The following is a 24,249-nucleotide window of genomic DNA, read 5'->3' on the forward strand; positions in this document are numbered from 1 at the left end:
GAGCCTCTGCCCGGCTTTCTCTCTTTGGCAGCAGAGCCCAGTGCGCACGTCTCCCCGGAAGTGCGGCTCCGACACTTCCGTTTGAGCCCTTGGGCGTCCGCGCTAGGAGGCGGCGGCGGCTGTGAGGAGGAGGAGGGAGGAGGAGGAAGGAGGCGGCGGCGGCGGCGGCGGCGGCGGCGGCGGCGGCGGCGGCGGCGGCTGTGGCTGCTCCCACCACAACGTTCCCTGGCGACGCGCTCCTGCGAGGCCGCGGCGTCCACCATGGTGAGCGGCGAGGCGGGCCGGGTCCGGGGCGGGCCGAGGCCCGGCGGGCGGACGTGGTGGCCGCGGAGGTGCCGAGTCACCGGCCTGAGGCCTCCCGGGCTGAGCGCGTCGCCCGCCCTGTCTCGCGGGTGTAGCCCCGCGACGGCTTCCCGCGAACCTCGGGTGGACTGGAGGGGTGTTGGGGCGCGGGGAGAGCGCGCGGCGCCTGGGTTCGCGAGCTCAGCCCCTCGGGCCCCGCGATGTCCTTGGCGGCAGGGAGGGCGGCCGCCGAGTTGGCTGCGGGGACCCTAGCCCAGGCTCGGCCCGGCGGGCGGCATCGCCTCGGGTCGCGGGCTTATTTTGTTGAGCTTCTCCTGAGTGTGTCAGGGTCTGTTCACACTTCCCGTCTCCGGCTCCGCATTCATTGGGCTGAGTGCCTGGTGTGCGCCGGGCGGGGGAGTGGGTCTCTGGAGCCTCGCGGGAGGCTGGAGATTAGGTTCGTGGGCTGCTCGAAGGCAGGTTGGTGCCGGCTGTTAAATTCACGGTGTGCGTTTTCCTTTTGCGAAGGAGAAGAAGGGCTTAGACGAGGGTGGGAGGTGGTGAGGAGCCCCGACCTAGAAGCGCTGTTCACCTGTTATGCTTCTGGCCAAGATTTTGCTGAACAGAGTTCTCCTCCAAAGAAAGGGAGACGCAGATTTGAAAAGTACTATGCTAGCGCTCCAGGGAGTGAAGAACTAAGAATTTTAGCTGGAGCGTGCTGAATTTGCATTTCTGGGAGACAACTGGTCCAGCTTGCTAATTTTGGAATTGCTAGTGAATTGTCTTACCAGTAGACGACTTTCCTTTTACTTAATATACATTTGGAATCAAGTCAAGAAATGTTTGCCTATTAAAAATTTTTTTCACTTGTGAAAAGCCTATAACATGAATTTGCCACCTTAACCATTTTTAAGTGTGGAGTTCAGTGTTCAGCATGTTCACATTCCTGTGTAGAACTTTTACATCCACAACTTTTCATCTGAAAAAACTGAAACTGTCTTCATTAAATAATTCCCCCTCCTCCCAGCCCCTGGCAGCCACCATTCTTTCTGTCTCTGCATTTGACTACTTACTCTAAGTACTTCATGTAAGTGGAATCATACAGTATTTGTACTTTTCTATCTGGCTTATTCCACTGAGCATAGTGTCCTCAAAGGTCGTGACTATTGTAGCATGTGTTGGAATTTCCTTCCTTTTTAGGGCTGAACAATATTCCATTGTATGGTTGGACCATGTTTTCTTTATTCATTCATCTGTCAATGGATGTTTGGATTGTTTCCAGCTCTTGGCTGTTGTGAACAGTAGTGCTGTAAACAGTACTGCTGTGAATATGGGTGTACAAATAGATCTTTAAGACCGTGCTCCCAATTTTTTTGGATCTATACCCTATTGTGTAATTTTATATCCTTTTTTTTTTTTGAAACGTCATAAAAATTGTAATTATCTAAGACCTTGGATTGCTGGGTAACATGTTTTCTAAGCCTCCTCGCAATCTGCAGTTTAAGAGCTTGGATCCTACCCTTGTGATAGGACCACATCTTGGCTTTGCTTATGTGTAGGCAGGAGTAGCCAGATGTGGCTCAGTGAGAGAGTGCTGTGGAGGTGCGCTGGCCCTGACCCCAGGCAGAGCAGGGAAGTTCTTAGGGAAAGGAAATGCTGGTCCTGGGAGCCAGAGGAAAGGGTGGGGGTCTGCTCTGCAGATTCCTTTCCTCGCCCACTGAAAAAGCACTCCCAGGAGCTCTTTGTCCCTTACCTGCTCTTGTTCTCAGAATACTGACATGCAGACAGTTCTTTCTGGATCATTTCCCTTGTCTTGAATGTCGGCTCTGCCAGGGCAGAGATTGTACTTGTTTTGTTAGTGAGCAAACATCATTAGAGTGAAGTTTCCCTGGTCTGAGAGATCAGAGCCTGGCAGATACTGGGCATTCATCAATATTCAATGAGGAGAGGAAAGTGGTCCAGGCAGGAGATACAGCCCGGTGCGGGCATGGCAGCTGTAGGCAGTTGTGGGGCCCTCAGTGACCGGTCCCTGAGCTAGCGCGAGGTGTGGCCTCGATGAGGAGGTGGGGGCTAAAAGAGGTTAAGGACAGGCTCAATGGGGTTACGTTTATAGTTTAGTAAGGTCATGCCATCTGCCAACAGTGGAGATGGGGTTCGCAGGAGAAGACTGGGAGTGATGGCCCGGTGGAGGCAGAGAGGAAATGCTCCCCTGTTTTGCGTTAACATGGCATTTCTCTCCACCTAGTTCTCCTTCAACATGTTTGACCATCCGATTCCCCGGGTCTTCCAGAACCGCTTCTCCACGCAGTACCGTTGCTTCTCCGTGTCCATGCTCGCCGGGCCTAATGACAGGTCAGATGTGGAGAAAGGAGGGAAGAGTATGTGCCGTTTTTATTTTGAATTGTAACCTCCCTGCCCTCAGCCTGCAGTGCCCGTAGCTCCCCCTCCCTGCTCTGCACCTGTGACAGAAGCTAGGTCAAGGGTCACTTGCCCCAGACTTGCTAGGGGGTGGGGATTGGGGGATAGTCTGAATTATGGTGAGATTCATGGCTGATGGTCATTCATCCCACCAAGTAAATTACAGCCAGTAGCGTTCTTGACGAAAGATGGTCGTGAAACTCTGCCTCCCTGCTAGTATCGTCAGTGCTTTCCCTTAGGGGTAACAGGGTGCACTTTGCCTTTTGTTCTGTCCTTTTAGTTTTTGTTTCTTAATGTTTCTTAAATGTTCTTTCCACAGTAATTATGCCACCCTCAGCCCTCGACCAGCTCAGTAAGTACTTCCTACGAGATTTGAGAACTGAGGTAACGAAAAGGTGGGCACCAGGAACTGGCCCGGGTCCTGGGTGTGTCCTTCAGCGCGCCTGGTGGGAATCGTCCCTGGAGGGTGCTTACTGGGCTGGGAGAGCCGGGGCCACTGGTGCCCCAGTGAGGAGGTGGTTGGTGGCAGCCAGTGGGCACTCAGCTCGAGGTCCACCCCTCTGATCCCCTCCCTGGGTCCTGTCGGGTCTGAAGGTGTGGGCTCCGGGCAGCAGATGCTGTTGGCTGGGCTTAGGACGTTTTCCCCTGAAGGACAGTGGTACAGCTAGCTTGTTGTTTCCCTGAGCATCTTTCCTCTGCTCTAGCCGCAGTTCTGACCCCTCTGCCCCAGGAGCTGCTCTCCTCTCGGGTCCTGTCTCTTAGCAGGAGTGGGAAAGGCCCAGGGGCTGTGAGATTTCCATGCTTTTCTCTTTCCCCAACCCTCTCATCCCTTACACCCCTGTCCCACTCCACCTGGACTGGGAAAACCCCCACCATGGGTGCATCATTGCCTTCAAGACTTGGGGGTCTTTTCAGTGTGAGTTCCAAGGCAGGAGACTTGGAGCCCGCTGTGGGGGTAGGTCCACACTCAATGCCTGGTGCGCATAGGGCAGTGCGGTGGGCTGGGCACTGGCTTGGGTGCTGCTCTGGTTTGGGCTTTGCCCAGCCTGACTCTAGGCTGGTGACTCTGAACCTCAGAGTCCTCATCTTTAATCAGGGACATACAGTGCTGTGGGAACTGCTTTGTGGTGGGAGTCCCTCTTAGACGGTGCCCTGTGGTGTACACTGCCCAAGGCCGCGTGATGCCCAGCAGGACATGGCCTTCAGTCACCAGGGCTTAACTGGTGCCTCCAGCAGTGGCTACACCCACCGGAGGCCTTAATTCTGCCTCAGTCCAGCCGGAGGGCAGATAGAGCCACGTGCGCGGGGGTCATCACAGCCCTCAGGCAGGCCCCTGTCCTCCCAGAGGAGGGAGCAGGGCTGCCAGGGGGCCTGCCTTGTGGGTGGAGCTGCCCCAGGAGCTGAAACCAGGTGTGATTGGTGGCAAGTCTGAAAGGAGACTTTGGGATCAGGACAGTGGGGCTTAGGTCAGTGCTGCTCAGACCTCAGAAGTAACGGAAGAAACTTTGTCCAAGGGGTGAGAAATTAAATTACAAGTAAGGCAGCTGCTCAGGTTGGAGGAAGTCAGGGGGTGCAGAGGGCTCAGGCACCCCAAGGCACCTCTCTAAATCCCAATGCAGTTTGAACACGACTGGACTGAGGAACACGGGGTTCTCTTCCAAGGGCAAGAATCTTGGACCCTTGGCTGGAGCCTGGTCCAGTTCACACTGACCGACCTCGGTTCCGCTCCATGGCTCTACAGCTGGGAGGCGCCCTGGGGGTGGGGGCCTGGTGTCTTGTCCGAGTCACGTTGGTGGTGGGGGAACACCTGTGCCCACTGCTGACTGCGCTGAGGCGTCCCTGAACCGTGGCCTCCCGCCCAGGCTCATTACCTGGCCTGCTTCACTTGAGTTTTCAGGGAGACCCCATACATTGTCTGCCATTCCTTTTGCCACTGAGTGGGGCTTCTGTCTCCATGTTTGCCTAAACCAACAGGCTGAAGTCGGCCTCCGTGGTTCAGCCCTAGACCTGGGCCAGCACCCTGGGCTGGCTCCTGGCTTATCGGCTCCTGGTCCCCATGGTCCTGGGCGTGCAGCCAAAGCTGCAGGCCTTAGTTCACCATAGATGTAGGGAGGAAAACAGTGCACCTCACTGTTCCAGGAAGACCGAGCCAGGGCCTGGCACAGTCATGTCCATCTGTCTAGCCCCCTCCCCCAGGTTCCTGCCTCGCGTCGCCAGCCCCTCCTTTCTGTACCCCTGCCCTCCAGAATCAGCCTACTGCCAGCACAGCGCAGGTCCTGCTCTGGTGGGGGCCGCTTCCCAGGGGAGGGTGCTGGGGGACAGGGCTTCTCTCCCTCAGAGGAGCTGAGCCTCGGACCTCGCCCTTCTGTTTAGGCCGACTTAACATCACCTACCCCATGCTATTCAAGCTGACCAACAAGAACTCAGACCGCATGACGCATTGTGGTGTGCTGGAGTTTGTGGCTGACGAAGGCATCTGCTACCTCCCGCACTGGGTGAGTGGGGCCCCCCTCAGGGTCTGCCCACCGTCTGTCATGTGGACTAGTGCCTCGCCTCGAAAGCCATGTGTGGCTTCGGGCACATGGGGCCCTGGTGCTGGGGGACAGCCTTCTCTTTGCTGGTTGCTTCGCTGGTAGAAATCTAGAAACCGCGGCCCTGCTGTTACACTGCTATTTCCTGGTTCAGCTGGATTTTAAACTGATGGAGCAGGAGCAGGAGCATTTTTAAAGTGGTCCAAGCACAGAGTTTTTTACTTATGTTTTCTCCACACTTCAGTAGTTTGTTCCCTGGTTCTGTCACTGTGTGTATGTGTGCACATGTGTGCAAACACGCCTTTAACAGAGTCTGTCCAGAGCACTCATCTTTGTTGCCATGGGAATGAAGCCTCTCTGCACCCAGGCTGGCCTGGTGGTGCCTCCACTCCAGAGAGCCAGAGAGGCCAGCACTGTATGGAGGGGCGTGCTGTGACCACAAGTCTGCATGGCTGGGTGGGGCAGGCAGGGCTGCGGCATCTCCTCAGTGTAAGGTGCCCCCGTCTGCCCTCCTCTGTCGTGGGCCAGGGCGTGTCCCCCATGCGTGATGAGCTGTGGTCCCTTTGACCTTCAGCACTGTTTTCTGTAAATGCTAGCACCTGTCAGCACTGTAGGTGTCTTTGAGGTACCTGAGGCCCTTCTCTTAATAAGGTCTCATGCAGAAACCTGGTTTCTGGGACAGTTTAAGAGGGAGGGGTTCTGGAAAGCCCTCGGCGGGGACCGTGTGTCCTCTCGTGCGGTCTTGGGTCAGCCGTGGTCAGGGACTGCTTGGTGGTGGGTCTGGGAACGTGGCCCGAGGCAAATGTGAAGCTGGACCCCATCCCTTCTGCACAGCAAGCCTCTCCTGTCACAGTGATTGCCAGACTTACAGAGGAGTGGCCCTGACTCGTATCTTGAGATTAAATATGTACAGAAGTTTGAAGCCTCCTTCTTCCCTGTGGTGGTGACCTCGCCCACTTCCTCTGGAGCTGGCCGTTCCCCTCTGGAGCCTGGGTCCTTCCCAAGCGTGTGGCCCCACTGGCCTCTCCTGTGCTGCTTCCTTGACTCCTGGGGAACCCTGAGTCATGCCTCAAAGCCCAAACATGACCCGCTTCCCTGCCTACATTCCCTCCTGTGTCTGTAGGTGCCTCCAGTGAGCACGGCCTGGTCTCACCCACTTGTGGGGCACCGTGGGTGGCTGCAGTGTTGGGTGATGACAAGTTCCCCAGGACCCTCTGTGGCCCATCCTTAGTGAAAGCCAAGGTGGGGATGCTGAGGGGACACTTTTCCTTGAAGGCTCTCTCTCCAGCCCATAGACTTGGTGTTTGGCGGCCCCTTGCCCAGGCTCGCAGATCACTTAGGACCAGAAAGCTAGTTGAATCTTTGAAACAGCCTGGGAAGCCTCTTTGGGTGGTGTGGAGCTGCCTGCCCGCCTCTTCCTGGGCTGGCCTTCGAGCTCTTGGTGAGAGCAGAGGCTGCCTGGGGTTTCCCAAGTGCTGTCACGGAGCTGACCCCAGGGTCCCCCAGCCCCCAGTGGGCATATGAGAAGGTGTGTTCTGGGGGCTGATTCGCAAGCTCCACCCACTCTGAGCTCCAGGCAGCCCTTGTGGACGTGCCAGCAGCCGGGCGATGGTGGACGGACCAGGTCAGCTACGGCCCAGTGGCCGTGGAAGCTGGGGTGGGTGCAGGGCAGCTCAGAAGTGCAAGGGCTGCTTCCCTATGGAAACGCTCCACTCCAGGAGGCCTGGAGTGGGTGGGTGAGCCGCACCCTCTTGTGACCAGCCTCTTCAGAGGCACGCACGCTGCTGCCCACAACAGCCTCGGCCACACCCCTTACTGTGTTCCTGTCTGCTTCCTCCTTCAGATGATGCAGAATCTGTTGCTGGAGGAAGGGGGCCTGGTTCAGGTGGAGAGCGTCAACCTACAGGTGGCCACATACTCCAAGTTCCAGCCCCAGAGCCCCGACTTCCTGGACATCACCAACCCCAAGGCCGTGTATCCTTCTGAGACAAGACAGGTTAAGGGAAGCTGTGCCGGTGGTGGCGGTCGACCCTGAGCACTGAGTTGAGCGTGTGCCTGCTCTGGGGGCCACACCTCACCGTGATTAATTGACAGTGTGTTGTGAGAGCCACGGCTTTGGACTAGCACATCCACCGCTGCTTGGGGCAGACTAGTGAGCTGGGCGCTCTGGAAGCCTCTTTGGGCCGCTCTCCGGACGCTTCCTGGGGACAGGGATCAGTGGCTCTGGCACACAGCCCAGTGTGTTCCAGTGGGAGGGTGGCTCTCTGCCTCTTACCCCTCTGCTCAGCCTCACTTTTTACCCAGCAAGGGGAGCGCTGGCTCCGTACGTTTTCTCTCTCGGCAAGAGGAAAGCATAGGTTTCCGGTTCTAGTGATTTTGTGTGTTCTCTGCACGTAAGCCAGCGTGTGTGTGTGTGATTTCAGGAGTGACCAGTGTGGGCGGAGGTGCTGTGTTCTGGGATTGAGGTCTCCAGCTTACAGCCCCAGTTTGGCTTGTTGTGATCACATTACAGAGCAGTCACTCCACCACCCATTTATTTTTAAAAAGGCACGCTTGGAAAAGCACAGTTAAATAGCACAGACAGTTAAAGAACAGCTGCCTCCACACACCCACCCCCCACTCCTCCTCCCCCCGCCCTCTGTCCCCGGGCTGGAGCCAGGAGCAAGTGGCTGCTGCCACGTCCCGGACACCACTGGGCTGTGTGGAGTCCTCACTGGCCGAGTCCTGGGACAGGCATGTCGAGTCCCCTATATTGGATATGAGGGGCCGTTGGGGCTGTGCTCCCGGTGGGCAGGACCAATTCCCATGTCCGGGGTGGGGCCTGCCTTGGCCCATAGCCCCAGCAGTGGTCTCCTGGTGTGAGATCCGGGCTTGATATTCTTCCACACATGTCGCGTGCTGACTCCCCAGGGTGCCTTCAGAGACTGTCTCTCAGCACAGTTCCATGCTACTCTGAAGAAGGCTGCAGGGCTCCCTTGTCTGGCTGAGGGTCTGGATAAAGGCAGCCCTAGCACAGAGTGGAGGAGGCAGGGGCCATGCAGAGCATGATGTGGGAGCCAGCTCTGCCCCCAGAGGCCAGGTGGGCTGCGTCTGACGGCTTAGGGGTCACCAGGAGTCGAGGGAAGGGCACCCCTGCAGCTGGCATTTCTTGCCAGGGGGCAGAGACAAGGTGCCACTCCAGACTCTTCTCAAAGCTGTCATTGGCCCAGGCCTTTTGATGGAGAGAGGTGAATGCAGACCCTGGCCCTTCCTCCCTCTGAGTACGCTCGGACCCTCCCCTAGTCGGGCCACATCACAGTGGCAGGCCTGGAGCCACGTTTTATGTTTGACCTTTCTATTTAAAACAGTTTTGCAAATTGTTGAGGACAACATGGTTAAAGTATTCCACAAGATTAAGCATTATTCTTTTGTCTGGGGTTTTGGGTTATTCAGTTTTTGAGAATTTATTACTTACTATTATGAAAAGGGCTTACAAGCCATTTTTTCCTTTTAAGTCTTTATCTTGAGACATGCCTCTAACGTTGGGTTAACTCCCAAAAGGTAGGAACAACAAAAGTGTAAATGAAAACATCCTTGCTTTTGAGGGGGCCTGTCTGTGGTTTCTTCAGTCTTTTGTTCCTATATTCCCATAGGATTTTCAAAATCGGCTCATTGAGGTGTAATTTACAGACAGTGAAATTCACAGTTGAGCAGGTTTGACAGCTGTGCACCCCCTGTAGCCAGAACGTGGCCGTCCACTGACCCCTGGCCCCAAAGCCTCCTTCTGCTCCCCCCTCAGAGATGCGTCTTTCCAGGGTTGGGGAGGGGTCTTGCCACTCTGGCTGGTTCTTTCCCTGAGGTGAGGGTGGATCTCAGGCATAGATGTGTGTTAGGAGCTGCTGCCTCCTCGTGCTGAGAGGTAGCCGCATGTGTTGAGCCCCAGCCAGGCACTGTCCGTCCGGCACACAGTGACTGGGGTCCTCCAGTCCCCTCATAGAAACCCATCTCAGATTTTAGTTGTCCATCCCACTGTGTCGCCTTAACCATGTGTCTGCAGATTAGAGAACGCATTGAGGAACTTCGCTTGCCTGACCACTGGCGACGTGATCGCCATCAACTACAACGAGAAGGTGAGCGGCTCAGCCTCACAGCTGGTGGCCGGGCAGCAGATGTGGTGAGCGCCTAGCTAGAGGACCCGCAGCGGGCTCTCCTGTTTGATGGGGCTCTTTGTGAGCAGGGTGGGTCTGACTTTTACCAAGTAATCGCTGCCTGTTTGCTTCTGAAGTCCTCATGGGCTCAGTTTTGGGGCTCTGTGCTAATCAGCCAGTGCCTCTGTTTTGGGAGCTGATGGACGTGGTTCCTGGCCGCAAGGTGAGTGCTGTACACTTGTTCACCCCAGCATGTGTGTGCCAGTGGGCAGGGGGAGGCCTTAGGCCGCACTCGTGGTCAGAGCGAAGCCCCTCCTAGGCTGTGGGGACACAGAAGTGAACCTGCCCGGTCCTTGTCTCTCCCTCGGCGACGGCAGCACTGGGAGAGCTGGCCCCATCCCGTCGTCTGGACCTATGTCTCCCTCGGCAGCAGGTCTGAGGTCTGGATGCCTCTCGTGTCCGTCCATGATGAGAGCTGCGTGGATGCTGGTCCCAACAACTCGGCCATGAAGTGAGACACCACCTCATCTTCCATTTCTCACTCACCCTGTGCCCAGTTGGCACATCAGTTCCCACAAGTCAGGACGGCATCCACCTCCCCACTCTCGGCGCACCCCGGAGAAAGACGTGGCGGTCGACAAGGCTGCCAGCGCCCTCCTGCCTCAGGCATGGAGCTCGGCGATGGGGTCTTTGTCCACTGTGACCCCACAGAGCTGCTGCCAGGGCCTCCCGGCGCTCAGGAGTGACCACAGCCCCAGTATGGCTTCTCTGAGGCCAGCTGGCTCCTTAACATGCCTGCCCATCCCCCCAGGACTCGGGCCTGAGGTTCAGCCTCTCCATCCGGATCTGTGTCACTTGGGGACCCAGCATGTTCTCTGTCAGTTTCTTCCGTTTGACTGAGAATCCTTATTTTTCAACTTGATGGGCTTTGAGTCACGCTTTTACATCTTTTCATGAACTAGGAAATAATCTTGTTCCTTTTAGCTTCGGAGAAATGTTTTCGGTATCGTCCATCTTCACCGAATGCTTTAAGCTTTCCAGGTTAATTACAGGCAGCCTTAATGCTACCGTTCTTAAACAACTAAGACAGTAATGTTAAACATGACTCTTAAATTGATGATAGAAGGTAACGGTGACCTTTTTGCACTGAAAGGGCAGGTGACTTGCACGGGTAGACACAGAACTGAAACTCAGGTTTGGTTCTGCTTTTAGAAGCGTGGAAGTCCACACTATAAAGGGCCCTTCTGATTAAAGCTAGGCTGTGATTGGTTTGAGGGGCTCACATGAAACGGACATTTTCACAACTCTGCCATAGTGGTGCTTAGTGAGTGGTCTGGATCAGAGGCTCCTACAGGAAACTGGGCCCCTTAAAGGGGCCACAGTGGACGCAGTGGTGGGTGCTGTCCTCTTCTCGAGAGAAGGACCCCAGGCTCTCTGGGAACAGCACCCAGTTTCCAGTTGAGTCGGGCCCTTGGGAGGCAAACCACCAGACACCAAAAGCAGGTTTGGACCCTGAGGAAATCCGTATGGGGATCTTTAGGTGCAAATATAAAACAATTACATATAAAATGTTTGAAGAAATTAAAAAGTTAAAATTTAGCAAGTGATGGAAGTCTACCAGAAATATCCAGGAGCGTTGGAAAAGCAGAATTAACAGCTGACAAAAAATTAACAAAGAGAAGGTTAAATCCGGAGAAGTGACGTGGAATTCCGCACAGAGAAGTGGGAAAGCGGGACGCGAGAGCTGGAGGCTGCGGAGATCCCGAGAAAGCCAACCGCTGGTGAGAGCCCAGCGGGAGAAGTGGCGGCCTGAGGAGGGTTGGGTGCCGCCTTCTGGAACCCGCCGTCCGCCCACAGTGACAGGATTTGAATGTCCAGCAGACGGGATGGTTGCAGATTCCACACAGCAGACCCAGAGAGGTGGGCAGAGAGAAAGCATCTCTCACGGAGGAACGGCGAAGAGCAGGCCTTCCAGTAGCAGGCACTGCCCCCCCAGGCATCAGAGTGTCTGCAGAGGCTGAGGGAGTAACTGCCGTCAGACCTTGAAACAATAGGGCAAATCCCAATACTTCCAGGTGAGCAAAATCTGAGTTTGTTTACCAGTGGAACTTCAGAAGCTTGTGTTTTTGGAATGAGCATCACTGTACAGGGAAGGGCCAGGGTGCCAGAAGGAAGAATGGACTAGTAAGCTGACAGATATGAAGTAAGTCAGGGTGAACGCCGTTTCAGTCAGTACTGGTGTTCAGTACAAGCGGCTTAACGGTGGTACCTGAGACACTGGAGAGAATCCTTCTCGAGGGTTGTTTAGAATTAAAGTGGTCTCTGTTTGCACTTCAGTAAAGGTGAGTCAGTAAAAATACATGTTGAGTGTTTAAAAATAGTTTAAAATGACTGTTTTGGCTACAGCGTAACAACACATACAACTGAAGCAAACACCCAGAGTACTCACCATGTGCAGCCCGCACCCTCTGGGATGTCTGCCACCCTGTGGTCCAGGACACTTCTAGTTCTGGTTGCAGTGCCGCTGGCTTATGACTCGCTAGGTTGTTGTGACCTTCAGCTTGAAAACACAGCTGTAGAGAGAGGTGACCACGTGCCCGGAGGCCATGGACACGGGTCGGGGCAGCAGGGCCCCTGGAGGGAGCCGGTTGGGGAGGTGGTGGCGTGTCCTCACAGCGACATGCCTTCACTTCTGGTCATCGCAGTGAGGAAACGTGAATACGGACGGGCACCCAGAGCCTTCCCTCTTAACTCAGGTGACCCCCTCCCCAATGACTAGGGTTTTTCCTGCTGGGACCGTCCCCACTGTCTGCTATAAAAGCAGGACATACTCTGGGGAGAAACAGAACCTAAGTCAGTGCAGGAAAAGGAGACTCTGCCACTTTAAGTTCCTATCCTGTGTGGTGGCTTTTGTACGTGTTTTACATGCGTGAGGTCATCCTGGACACCCAGCAGCATGGCTGCTTTTCTGCTGCTTTCCCTGCCAGCTGCCTGGACCTGCCGGGACTACAGCTTGCTCGGATGTGAATAAACGCCATTCATTTACCCTTCCAGTGATGGGCATCTCAGGTGTTCGCACACTACCGCTGGCGTGCTGCAGTGAGCAGTCTTAGAGTCTTCTCTCTCTGTGTCTGGCGAAACATTTACTTCGAGTTAATTCCTAGAAGTGAACTTTTCTAACATAAACATTGCGAGTGTTACAATTTGCTCCATAGATACTTTGATATGAGTCATTTAGGAGGAGCAGTCAACTGAGGGTTGGTCTTCAAGGCAGCACCCCACCATGGCTGCTTTTCACAGTGAGAGGTGTGGCTGGAGAGGGTGTCAGGGGAGGAGTGGATGATGCGTGTGCGGGGCTGGGTGGGGGCTGCAGTGGTGTGAACGGGGTCGTCCCCCGTGCTGCCACGAAACTGACTGATTTCTGTCCCCCCAGATCTATGAGCTGCGGGTCATGGAGACCAAGCCTGACAAGGCTGTGTCCATCATCGAGTGCGACATGAATGTGAGTGGCTGGGGATGGGGCGGTGGGGGCCCTGCAGCCCCTGGGACATCATAGGGGATGCTGTGGTGGTCACTGACCTTGTGGTTGGTCTTGGGCCATTGGGGGTGGCAAGGCTGCAGCTGGTTCTGAGGTGGCCACACACCCCAGGTCTCAGACCTGCCAAGGAGGCCTCTCAGCTCTGGGCAGGAGGGCCTAGGGTTCCCGTGCTAGCCTGGCCGTAGGGTCTCCAGGTAACAGTGCCCAGCACCAGGGCCAGTCCCAAGAGGTTGCACTATGTCTGGCCCCATTTACGTAACGTTCTTGAAATGACAGAACTGGAGAAATGAGGACAGAGTGGTTGTGGGGGTCACGGCCGGGAGAGGTGGGTGGGTATGAAAGGGCAGCTCGAGGGGTCCCCGTGTAGGAGCCACTGTGGTCACTGCCATGGGTGGGGATGCCAGCTGCACAGTGTTAAAACAGAGAGAGCTGAGTGCATAGAGTGTGGGGACAGGTCAGACCGGGCACTCAGAAAGAGGGCCGGGGTGTTGGCGCTGGGCTCCTCGGGCGGTGCCAGGCAGAGGGTTTGTAAAACTAGAGGTCGAGAAGCTGGGTGGGCTGCACAAGCCCTTTCTGTGTCGTTTCCTGTAACTGCATGTGAACCCACGGTTGTCTCAATTTAAGACAGAAAAGCCCGTAAGCTAAGTGTGGCCCGGTCTCACGTTGTCCCTTCATCTTGGAACAGGTGGACTTTGATGCCCCACTGGGCTACAAAGAGCCCGAAAGACAAGTCCAGCATGAGGAATCCGCCGTGAGTCCCCCAGCTCCACACAGCTCCCCTCGGTGGTGGTCTGGGCAGTATGTCCCAAGGTGTCCTGACGGCCAGGATGCCCTGGCCGTCAGGGGGCCCTGCCAAGCAGCTCACCCTGCTCTTCTGTCCCGCAGGAAGGTGACGCTGACCCCAGTGGCTACGCCGGGGAGCTGGGCTTCCGCGTGAGTGCCCACGTCGTAGTACCCCACACCTTCATGGTCACCAAAGCCCTTTCTGTCCACTTTATCCGGGTCCTCCCGACACCTTGGTCAGTCAGCCCTAACTATTTCTTTTTAAAAATTTCTCGCCTAACAAAAAAGTGAACTAGTTCAGTAGACACACATGCACCCTTCCTTCAGAGTCACCAAGTGAGGCTGCTTCAGCCTCTCTCTAAACGTATGGTCCTCCCCTTTGCGACATTGCTGGAACCTGCCCCTCCAGCACTGCTGCCCCCTGGGGAGCCTTGGCGGCAGGGCAGCAGAGGGGTCGGGGCCCCCAGACCCTGGGGTGCTGGGCAGAGGCTCCTCTCAGCTCGAGGCAGTGGGACCCCTGCCCTCGTCCTCGCAGCGGCCTCTGCCCCAAGGAGACTGCAGTTGTCCCCTGTCCTCAGGGCTCCCCTCACACGCCCCCCCTGGTCCAGGCCTTCTCCGGCTCCGGGAACAGACTGGATGGGAAGAAGAAGGGTGTGGAGCCCAGCCCCTCGCCCATCAAGCCTGGAGACATCAAGAGGTGGGTGTGCCCATCTGGCCTCTCCTGGATGAGGTGGTCCAGCCCCACCAGCCCCAGGGCATCTGGGCAGGCCTCTCTCCTACTTAAAACCTTTTTGGGTCTGGGTCATCACTGGGCCTGTTTTCCCATTTTGTGACCTCAAATGACTGATCCACTTCCCCTGAGTAGAAGTGGCTGTGTTCGTGTTTTCTGGTCCAGACTCCCTGCTCTGGTGCCAGCGCGGTGGCGGCAGGCCGGAGACATCTCCCCTGTCGACCATGTGAGAGCAGAAGCAGAGTGCTGGCTGTGGGTTGGCACCAGCCTCTTAGGGAACGAAGTGAGTTCTGTGAGTGTAGTCCTTGCAGGGTGACACGTGAAGCTGGAGAACACAGAAAATCAGGCCCCCACGCCTCCAGGGGCCCCCTGCCCCAGTGCCGTCTGTTCCTATTGGAGGGGCGCTGGGAGGCACCAGCGGGGTGGTCCAAGGCTAGGGGGAGTGGGTGCAGCCGCAGGTCCAGGAGGAGGGGCCCAGGATGCCCACCGTCTCTTCTGCCTCCTTTCTCTTCCTGTGACAAGAAATGATTTTAGTCCTTGTCTCCCTGAGCTAGCATGTTTTCCGCTCTCTTCTTTACAGAGGAATTCCCAATTATGAATTTAAACTTGGTAAGATCACCTTCATCAGAAACTCACGTCCACTGGTCAAAAAAGTTGAAGAGGTGAGTGTGTTTCGTGGACAATGAGAAGTTCTATTGACTGTGGTGACCGGAGGAATTCTCTTCATTCTGAATTGAGTAGGGATGTTTCTGTCATATTTTTCTTCGTTCAGGGCCCTTCCTCTCCCCAGTGGTCTGATCATCCCATTGAGGCTGTGGGTAGGGGTGGGCACACTGCAGCCCTGGTGTCCGCTCACAAGTGATCAGCGAGATTGCAGCTCACAGAGCCCTGGCCAGGTGCCGGGCCCATGCTGTCCCCTGGACAGTCTCAGTGGCCATGATTGTCCGCGTTTTTACAGAAATGAACATGAATGCTTGTGGCGGTCAGGGCCCCCAGGGTCCTGACCACCACCTGGCCACCCCAGTGCCAGCGCACTCCAGAAACGGCCTGCACCAAGGCCTGGGGGCACAGCCTCCTTCAGCCAGGGTCCCCTGGGGAAGCAGGGGAGGCCACAGATGTGTGCAGAGGTGTGGCCAGAGGGTAAGTTCCACCCTGGCGTGGCCTGTCGCAGACTGCCCGCCCGCCCAGCACCCCAGCCATGTGCTGTTGCGAGAACACTCACAGACCCTCACTCTCCTGGGTGCTTTTCTCAAAGGCTCGGTCCCTCAGGAGCCCAGGAGTGAGCAGAGACGACTGTGCTGCCTGCACATTGCGGACACACAGCCCCTCTTGGCCTTAACGTTCCTCAAGCTGATGCTGTGTTCCAGGCTCTGAGGAGCTGACGTGGTCCCGACCAGGAGGCCCATCCAGGCCTTTGCTCACCAATGGCCGGGCTGCTCAGCCCCAGGGGGGTGTCCTCTGGGCTTACTGGTCCCTAACTGTTGGAGGTACAGGGGGAGGAGAGGGTGAGGCCGTGTTGTCCATAAGTGGACCTTGGAGAAGAGATGTGTGACTTGAAGTGGGCTTGAAGGCACATGCTCCCTCGGCCCCATCCTGGAACCCCCTGGATGGGGCACAGATGACTAGGTGACAGACAGTGGGGAGGCACCTGGAAGAGCAGAAGGCCAGGGGGACCTGACTTGACAGGCCATGGAAGGCCGTGTGCAGAGCCGGCTGTGTGCGGAGCTGGCCGTGGGGCTCCTAGACCCGCAGCACCACCTTCCCCTGGGGAAGAGGGCCCACCTGTGGGACAGGCAGGCGTCACAGAGGCCCCTGGATGACTGTCCGCAGGGTGCTGAGCAGGCCTTACTGGAGGAGCGAGTGACCTTCACCTTGCTCCAGGTCCTTTCCTGGCTAGGCTCCTGCCACTGGCCACTGGGCTGGCTCATTATAGTTGGAGGTTGGAGGCGCCTCTGTGGACGGTGAGCCCAGGGAAGGTCCCAGCCTTCACCCCGGAGTGAAGACCAGTCAGAAAGTTCCTGGCGCCAGCATCCCAGTCACATGAGACCAGAGAGACCAGAGGAGCTGAAGCCACCAGGGAGATCAGGGCTCCAACTGAGGGGCCAGTGCCTGCAGATCAGGAGGCCCACCGAGTGTCCAGCACGGTAGATGAAGACAGCTCCAAACTGGGGCAAAGATCCTCAGGCTTCCAGGAGAAAGAGGGGCCACCAGGGGTCAAGCATGGCATCACCCTCGAAGGACAGGGAAAGCCAGGACATGGGAGAGCAGGGTCTCCAAGGCTCTGAAAGGAAGCATTTCCAAAAGTTCTGTGCCCAACTCTTATGGGCCGAATTGTGTCCCCCACATTCCCATGTTGACGCCCTAACCCCCAGCACCCCAGAGTGTGACTGTCTTTGAAGAGTCTATTAAAATAAGGCCCTGTCCCTTCTGACTGGTGCCCTTCTAAGCAGAGAAGATGTGGACATGCAGGAAAGGCCATGGAGGACTCAGCAAGAGGCGGCTACCTGCAGGCCAAGGAGAGGGGCCTTGGGAGATGCCACAGTGCTGGCACCTGGTCCTGGGACTCCACGCCACTGGACTGTGAGGAGATGGACTTCTGCTATTTGAATTCCGAGCCTGTGGTGTCTTGTTACTGCCACCCCAGCAATCTGACTCCCACCACCCTGCAGTGACACCAGAGGAGAGCGGGGTTCCCAGTCACATAGGAGCCAAGACAAGGTAGTAGTCCTCATGTTCCTGTTTTCAGGAGGCCACAAGGACACACCCCACCCAAACAAAGGAATGAGGTAGAACCAAGAAAGCCTTAGACCCAGAATTTGGGGGTCCTCATACAACATGCATCCGGGACAGTGGCCAGTCGAGGCAGCAGCCCGAAGGCCCCAGAAGACGTTCCTCCCTTGCCCAGATGACATCGGCGGCTGCGACTGAATGTGCGTGGAAGAGGGGCCGGGCACCATGTCCGCAGCGGGCAGAAGAGGGCTCTATCAGAGCAGAAGGCTGTGTGGCTCAGCTGTGACTTGTCTTTATGTGGTAGAGACCACAGCAACCCCGTGCAGACCCTTCCAGAAACACCAGCCGCACTGGGTGGTGGGGACGGTGCCGGGGTGTGGGCTGGAGAGCTTGGAATCCCCTGCCAGAGACAATGTCTCTGCCTGACCAGTGACGTTGCTCCTGAGAAGATGCCTGCTGTCTCCCAGAACTCATAAGACAAGCCGCCTTCCTGCCAGTGGCTAGTGAGGGCCAGTGAGTCACCATTTGTAAAAAGCCTTAAGAACACCTGCATCCTTTCCCCAAGGAATTCAACTTATAGGAAAAATCAGAGTTGTGTGTGGGGACATTAAGCTGCTCACCAGGGCAACTGAAATACTGCAGACCTGGAGGTCACCTCTGGCAGGAGAAGGACTGCCTCTCTGCAGCCTTCGGAGCGTCCTGGTGGGAAGTGTGTTGCCCTGACACTTGAAAATAGTTGAAATAAGTGTATACAGAAAAGTGACTGGAAATGTTATTTTGGGGTGGTTTTTCTTTGGGGGGGTGTTGTGTATTTTTTACATTGAAAATGTGATGCCCCTGCAGAAGGGTGTACGTTCTCCCTGGGAGTCAAGGCTGATGGACGCAGAGTTGTGAGTCCGTGGTTTGGTTTTCAGTTCAGTAGACCACAGTTTGTGTTTCTATTTAGACATTTCTTATGAAGAATGTGGGAGTGAGGAAAGTGGGTGGATGGCACATGAGTCAACAGAAGAAAGTGTTTTTCATTAAACGTCCAAGGAGTTTCTGAAAACAATGGTTTTCTTTTCATGCCCAGGATGAAGCTGGAGGCAGGTTCGTTGCTTTCTCCGGAGAAGGACAGTCGTTGCGGAAAAAGGGAAGAAAGCCTTAAGCTGGGGCTGTTGGCTGATTGGAGAATAAAATAATTGCAGCATGATGGCTTTTAGTTACTGCCTTTGACGGGGATGCTCCGTCACTTTAGGTGTGTTTAGAGTGACCTAAGAATTACCGGGTTTGACCGGAACGTGGACCAGCAGGACTTGCAGCCAGTGTCTGATTTGGGGAGAGAAGCTGCCTCTGAGGTCCCACAGCCTCCTCTTGCTTTCAGGCCCTCAGGACACGCCCACTGCTGAAGCAGTTTCCTAATTCCTGCCCAGAACCTGCGAAGGGAATTGAATTACTCTAACTTGTGGTGTTTTCTCTTTTTTCATATATCCTTTCTTTTCCCAGGTCATAGTTTAGCATTTGCCTTTGGCCTAGAAAAAAGTGGTTTAAACAGATAAGTGCTCCGTAAACAGTGGTTATCCCATTACTCTGGCTACAGTTTATTTGAGGAAGGGTGTTTCTATTTTTATTTTACATGTTGACTTTTTTTCCCCTAAAAGGTCATTCCTCAGCAGGAGAACCTGACCTGAAAACATTTCCAATTTTTTTTCAATTTCATATAGAAATGACTGGCCCCTTAATCAATCTGTTTTTCTGTAAAACAACTTCATGGTGAAGCACAAATGTAACCATTAGAATAAATGAAAGCTAAAGCTCTCTTCTTTCCCCTTCCCTACCCCCCATTCCCAGTGTTAATGTATCCAAAGTTCTGCTGGCCTGCCTTTATTTTTTAACTAGGGTTAATTTAGCCTCAGATTTTCACTTTCTATAATATGACATGTTAATTCAATTTCCAGTATCTCTTCTTTCTTGAAAATAATTATGATTCAAGAATTTCAAATAAAAACAGGCAGTGACTAAAACCTGAATTGCCTCCAAATGTCTGATAAAATACCAACAGGGATTGACACTTGGGCCACTGACCCAACCAGAGGAAGGCCTGCTTGCAAGGAACCCTCATTCCATCTGCCCTTAGAAAGGGCTCTGGGGGGCTTCTCCCAGACAGTGTAGGGGGAAACAAGGCTCTTGACCCCTGGGGAGGGGGTGGTCGGGCCCAGCAGGGTTTCCCCTTGTTTGTGATAGTAGGCCAAGGGGTCTGTCCATCTTTGGATAGGGCTCCCCTCACTCAGGAGAGGGCGTCCCCATGCAGGATGCGTCCCCAGGGTTCACCCACGAGTCCTCAGAGTGAGCATCAAAGGTCATCCTGATGGCCAGGGCTGAACCCTGTGGCCCACACCACACCATTGTCTGTGGATGTGACTCTGGAAGGCATGAGCACGGCTGGGACCTACAGACCCTCCATTCAACGGGTCCTGGGGTCGCCGGCAGAGGTGGGAGCCCTCCTGGGTGGGCAAGACGTCTCTGTCCGCGGGATCACGTGGGCTACCGTGTCGTTCTGTGCTCGAGTGTCACGTGGAACTCTGGCCCTGGGTTCTTGTCTGCCCTGAGCGGCACCTGCTGTGTCTACAAGGAAACCACTCCTTGTCGGTTCCTGGAGGCGCACTCCCTGCTTGGACCAGGGATGGCCCCGCTGCTGGGTCTGGTGACAATGGGGTTGCCTGGAGCAGAAGGCCTGGTAAGGCTGCTGCAAAGAATCTGCCTGAACCGCGTGGTTCCGTCAGAAACGGCCACTGGACGTGAACATGTAGCGGAATGCCCGGTGGCCGGAGCGGACGGCTGCGGCCTACACAGCCACGCAGCGTGGTCTGGCTTTCGGACCCTGGGGCGCGCCCCGCCCACAGCGCCCCGGCCCCGCCCTTCCTCGGTTGTTACTGGCTGCCAACCCGGACGTCCTATTCACTGGCGCGTCTCAAGGAGGAGGGCGAGGATGTAGTGATGACATCTCGGAGTTCATTGGTTCCTCTACCCATCAATCACGAGGTGGCCGGCGAGCCCAGGAGGCGGGTCGGGCAGCAGCTCAGACATGGCTAACGGCGGTGGCTGGCGGGTAAGTGCTGCGACCGCCCGGGGCCCACGGGAAGGACGATAACTCGGTCCGGGCTGAGCGGGGCTAGCCGGTGGTGACCGGGTCCGGGCCGAGCGGGGCAGCGGGTGGTGACCGGGTCCGGGCCGAGCGGGGTGGGTGGGCTCCGGGTCACCTGCTCATGCCTGGTCCCCGCAGCCGCCGCGCCCGTGCGAGGCCTACCGCGCGGAGTGGGAGCTCTGCCGCAGCGCCGGGCACTTCCTGCGCCACTACTACGTCCACGGAGAGCGGCCGGCCTGCGGGCAGTGGCGGCGGGACCTGGCCAGCTGCCGCGAGTGGGAGGAGCGCCGCAGCGCCGAGGCCCAGGTGAGGCCCAGGGGACGGGCCTGCAGGGGTTGGTTCTGCCGAGCCCGGGAAGCAGCCCGAGTAGCATCACCCAGCCCCGGGCCTGACGCCGGGACAGAGACGGCCCACCGCCGAGGGCAGGGGGCGGCTGCAGAGGGGTCGGGGTGAGGGTAGTCCCGGCAGGCCTTAAAAGAGGGGTTAGATTCAGGCCTTCACGTGTGTTGGGAAGCGTGCTTGCCGCCAGGGCGGGAGACCAGTCAGGAGATGGTTCTGGTCCATTCGTTTACTAGATACCACTTGGGAAGGATGCTCTTGGGGATACAGGAGTGATGAGAACAAAGCCCTGTGCTCCTGGCTCCTTCATCCTGGTTCAGGGCACAGTGAGGCCTTGGAGCTGTTGGAGAGGGGAAGCAGTGAGTGGTTGTGTTCACGGGACGGGGCAGCAGGACTGGTATGTTTGAGAGAGAACGGTAAGTCCGTGATAAATGGAAAATGGGAAAGATGGTTTGCAGCCTATATGGAAAGAGATTAGTAATTTATGTGTGTGTGTGTGTGCGCGCTGACTCAGAGCACTCCCTGCGCTGGCCAGGGGTGGGCGGGTGCCTGGAGGAGGGAGCTGTCCGGGGGCACATGGGGACAAAAGTGACCGGGTCTCCTTTGCAGCGGTCCCTCTGTGAGAGCGAGCGGGCAAGAGTCCGGGCCGCACAGAAGCATGGCCTGGTGTGGACCCCCAGGCAGAGCCCCCCTGCAGACTGGCACCTCCCTCTGCCTCAGGACAAGGACAGCTGACCAGCGCTCTGTATGTCTCACACCCCTACCGCTGTGATTGACCTCGACCATCCAGTGGGTCCCTGAGAGCCCTGCCTCTGGCCTCACCTGCTGCCGCACCTGAACCGGTGCACCCAGTGCACATCTTCCAGGCCACAGGCAGCACTGCCAATCCTGCGGGAGGTGGTCAGGCTGGCTGTGCTCCCCTGGGGATTGTCCCCCACCCCAGGGGCTGCGTTCTGGGGGGCAGGAGGGGAGAGGATGGGCTACCAGGGCTCCACCTGGGCCCTCCTTGCTCTGGACCTCGTGGGTGAACTCTCCAGAGGTAGCCTTGACCCATGTGGACATGCAAGGAGCAAAATAAGGTGGCCAAGTAGCCTCGCCTGGCTCTGGTTCGGTGCCGGCCCCGCTGAGGCTCCTCCCTCAGCCCCTCGGCAGCACAGGTGGGCCCCCCAGGGCCTTTTGGAGATGCTCATGGCTCCAGGATGGGATGCACACCCTTGTGTGAACTGGGTTTGTGAACTTTGGTCTTCTTCCCTCCTCCTTTCCCTGGTCACTTTTAGAAAATGCGGAGTATATCAAAGGACATTTCACTCGTTTGAGTCCAGATAGAAGCTGAAAATTCAATCCAGGTTAACTGCTGAGATAGTTCGATGTGGTACCTGGCCTCATGCTCATGCAGGATGAGAGTTCTGCGTGCTTGTGTTCCTGCTGGTGTTTGTGAAATAGATGCAGGTGAACTGACGGAGGTGCCTCTGTTACTGACAAGAGCCCCTCCCTCACGCCACAGCCCTAGCCCAGCCACAGGGTAATCTGTCACTTCAGAGGGGTGTGCATTAAAGAACAAATTGTCCTGTCATGTGGCTTCTCTACCAGGTGCCTTAGAGCCCTCTGTGACTGCTTGTGTACCTGGGAGTAGTGGAGGCCGTGCACGTGGGGCCCTGGTCATCTGCCCTGTGTGTCCACCTGAGTGTGCGGAGGGGAGCCAGGGTCCCCCACCCCAGGGGCTGTGTGCCGGGGGGCAGGAGGGGATAGGGTGGGCTGCCAGGGCTCCACCTGGGCCCTACTTGCTCTGAAGCCCCGGCAGGGACACAGGAGCCTTGCAGTCGCACATGTGCCTGGAATCACAGCAGCTCCTCACTGCTTCCTGGCGCAGGGCTGGGCAACAGGAGGTGCCGGAGCGGCAGCCAGGGCAACAGTCTTGAGGGGCACCTCTCGCAGAGCCCCTGCCAGGTGAGGGCCGCGGGCTGCCAGCACCCAACGCCCCGTTAGAAGTCCTGTTCCTTCTTGGATACCCAGTGGGTTCCACACCACTGATGACCGTCATTCTGGAGAATATTCCCACACCCTCCCCTGTCCACCCCTGGTGTCTGCACCCATGACAGGACCAGAGAGTCCAGCAGAGTTGAGGGAACAGATGTGAACATTCAAACATCAGCTGTGAGGAAAATGGACAGAGTGACAAGGAAGAGCAAATTCTTTCAGATTCTTGGGACCAAGCCCGTGATAACGAGTGTTTTACGTTGTGACCTGGTGTGTCCTGTGACATACTGCATGTGTCACTGGAACTGGTGTCCCAGCGCTGCACTGGCCTGCGCCATGGGGAGCCGGCAGCTTGGGTCTGCTGCATGTGCCACCCCTCAGAGCCACATTCTGGATCCACAGGGTCATACATATGGTTCCATTACATAATACCATGAAATGATACAGAGATGGGAAGGCTATGGGGTCAAGGGTCAGGGCTGGGAGATGTCCTGAGGTGCCTGGACCATGGGGTAGTTGTATGGGACCACACTGGGATAAGATAGACGCGGGCCACCATGGCCAGGAGTCTGAACACACGGTGTATAAGATGTGACACTGGGGGAGCCACACACTGACCGCCCTGTGTGGTAATGTCTAATCTGTTGGAAACTTGTAATTACTCCTAAATAAAAGGTTAAAATGAAACAGCTGGCCATGACCCGCTGAGTTGATTGTATACCTAATGGACAAAATCTGACTTTCCAAAGCACCTGTGATGGGCAGGGAGGTGGGGGAGGCGCAGCGTCGGCCCAGACCAGAAGGAGGCAGTTGCAGCCCACCAAGGCAAAGAAAGGGCCACACAAGACATGAGGAACAAGTGCCCGTGCCCAGGGGGTGGGGGGCAGCGCCAAGCTGCAATTCTGGGGGTGGCAGGCCGGCAGGCCAGCTGGCCAGCGGCTGCAGAAGAGGCAAGGCTGCAGGACTCAGGATCCCATGTGACTTCCTGATCCAGTAAAAGCGCTTGTCTGGTGCTTAAACCAAAGTGGACCCCACACAGGGAGCAGGGACAGGGGTCTGTTTCCCTGGTTGGTTTGCACTCAGGTGGTAAAGGGGCCCTGATGCAGACATGGCTCCCTGCTGATCCCGAACCCTCCCCTTGAGGCTGCATCACATCCCCGCCTCCTTCCTAGATGCACTGGCCAACACCCCCGCAGCTTGGGGGGACTCTATATGGAGTCGGGGTACTTAGATGTCATTAGGTTAAAATGAGGCCTTTGAGGGGATAGGATCCAATCTGACTGGGGCCCCTGCAAGAAGAGATGCAAGACACACACACACAGACGGATGAACACGTGGGGACACGGGGAGAGGCCTCAGGAGGAAACAGCCCTGCAAAAGCCTGGCTCTTGGATATCCAGCCTCCAGAGAAACACTTTCCTGTTTAAGCCCGGAGTCTGCAATGTTTTGTTCCGTCGGCCAGAGCTCACCGCTCCAGGTGCACAGCACCTGGACACACCTAGACGACAGAGTACCCTCAGCTGGCCAGGTATTGCACCCTGGAGCACAGGGCAGCTGTAACTGGAGTCCTGGAGGGCCTGCTGCCTCCTCTTCTGTCTAGCAACCCCCACCCCCCAAGGCTGGCCCTGCTCCTCCCCCTGTGCTGCTGCCTGTCCCTCACCTCCACTCCC

At 56.4% G+C, this 24,249-nt stretch overlaps 2 protein-coding genes across 2 annotated transcripts; both read left to right on the plus strand.

Annotated features, from left to right (window-relative positions):
• The first annotated feature begins 178 nt into the window (after positions 1 to 178).
• On the plus strand, positions 179 to 19,148 carry UFD1 (ubiquitin recognition factor in ER associated degradation 1). Its single transcript, XM_031443224.2, has 12 exons — positions 179 to 264; positions 2,528 to 2,660; positions 3,020 to 3,052; positions 5,074 to 5,195; positions 7,075 to 7,205; positions 9,268 to 9,340; positions 12,792 to 12,860; positions 13,582 to 13,647; positions 13,782 to 13,829; positions 14,288 to 14,376; positions 14,990 to 15,071; positions 18,212 to 19,148. Exons 1-12 carry the CDS (start codon positions 262 to 264, stop codon positions 18,284 to 18,286), a joined length of 924 nt encoding a protein of 307 aa, XP_031299084.1. The 5' UTR covers positions 179 to 261; the 3' UTR covers positions 18,287 to 19,148.
• A 1,024-nt stretch (positions 19,149 to 20,172) lies between these two features.
• C31H22orf39 (chromosome 31 C22orf39 homolog) lies at positions 20,173 to 23,266 on the plus strand. Its single transcript, XM_031443220.2, has 3 exons — positions 20,173 to 20,227; positions 20,402 to 20,569; positions 21,212 to 23,266. Exons 1-3 carry the CDS (start codon positions 20,204 to 20,206, stop codon positions 21,335 to 21,337), a joined length of 318 nt encoding a protein of 105 aa, XP_031299080.1. The 5' UTR covers positions 20,173 to 20,203; the 3' UTR covers positions 21,338 to 23,266.
• Positions 23,267 to 24,249: the final 983 nt, after the last annotated feature.

Source organism: Camelus dromedarius, chromosome 31 (genome assembly GCF_036321535.1).
Source record: "Camelus dromedarius isolate mCamDro1 chromosome 31, mCamDro1.pat, whole genome shotgun sequence".
In the NCBI taxonomy this organism is placed as follows: domain Eukaryota; kingdom Metazoa; phylum Chordata; class Mammalia; order Artiodactyla; family Camelidae; genus Camelus; species Camelus dromedarius.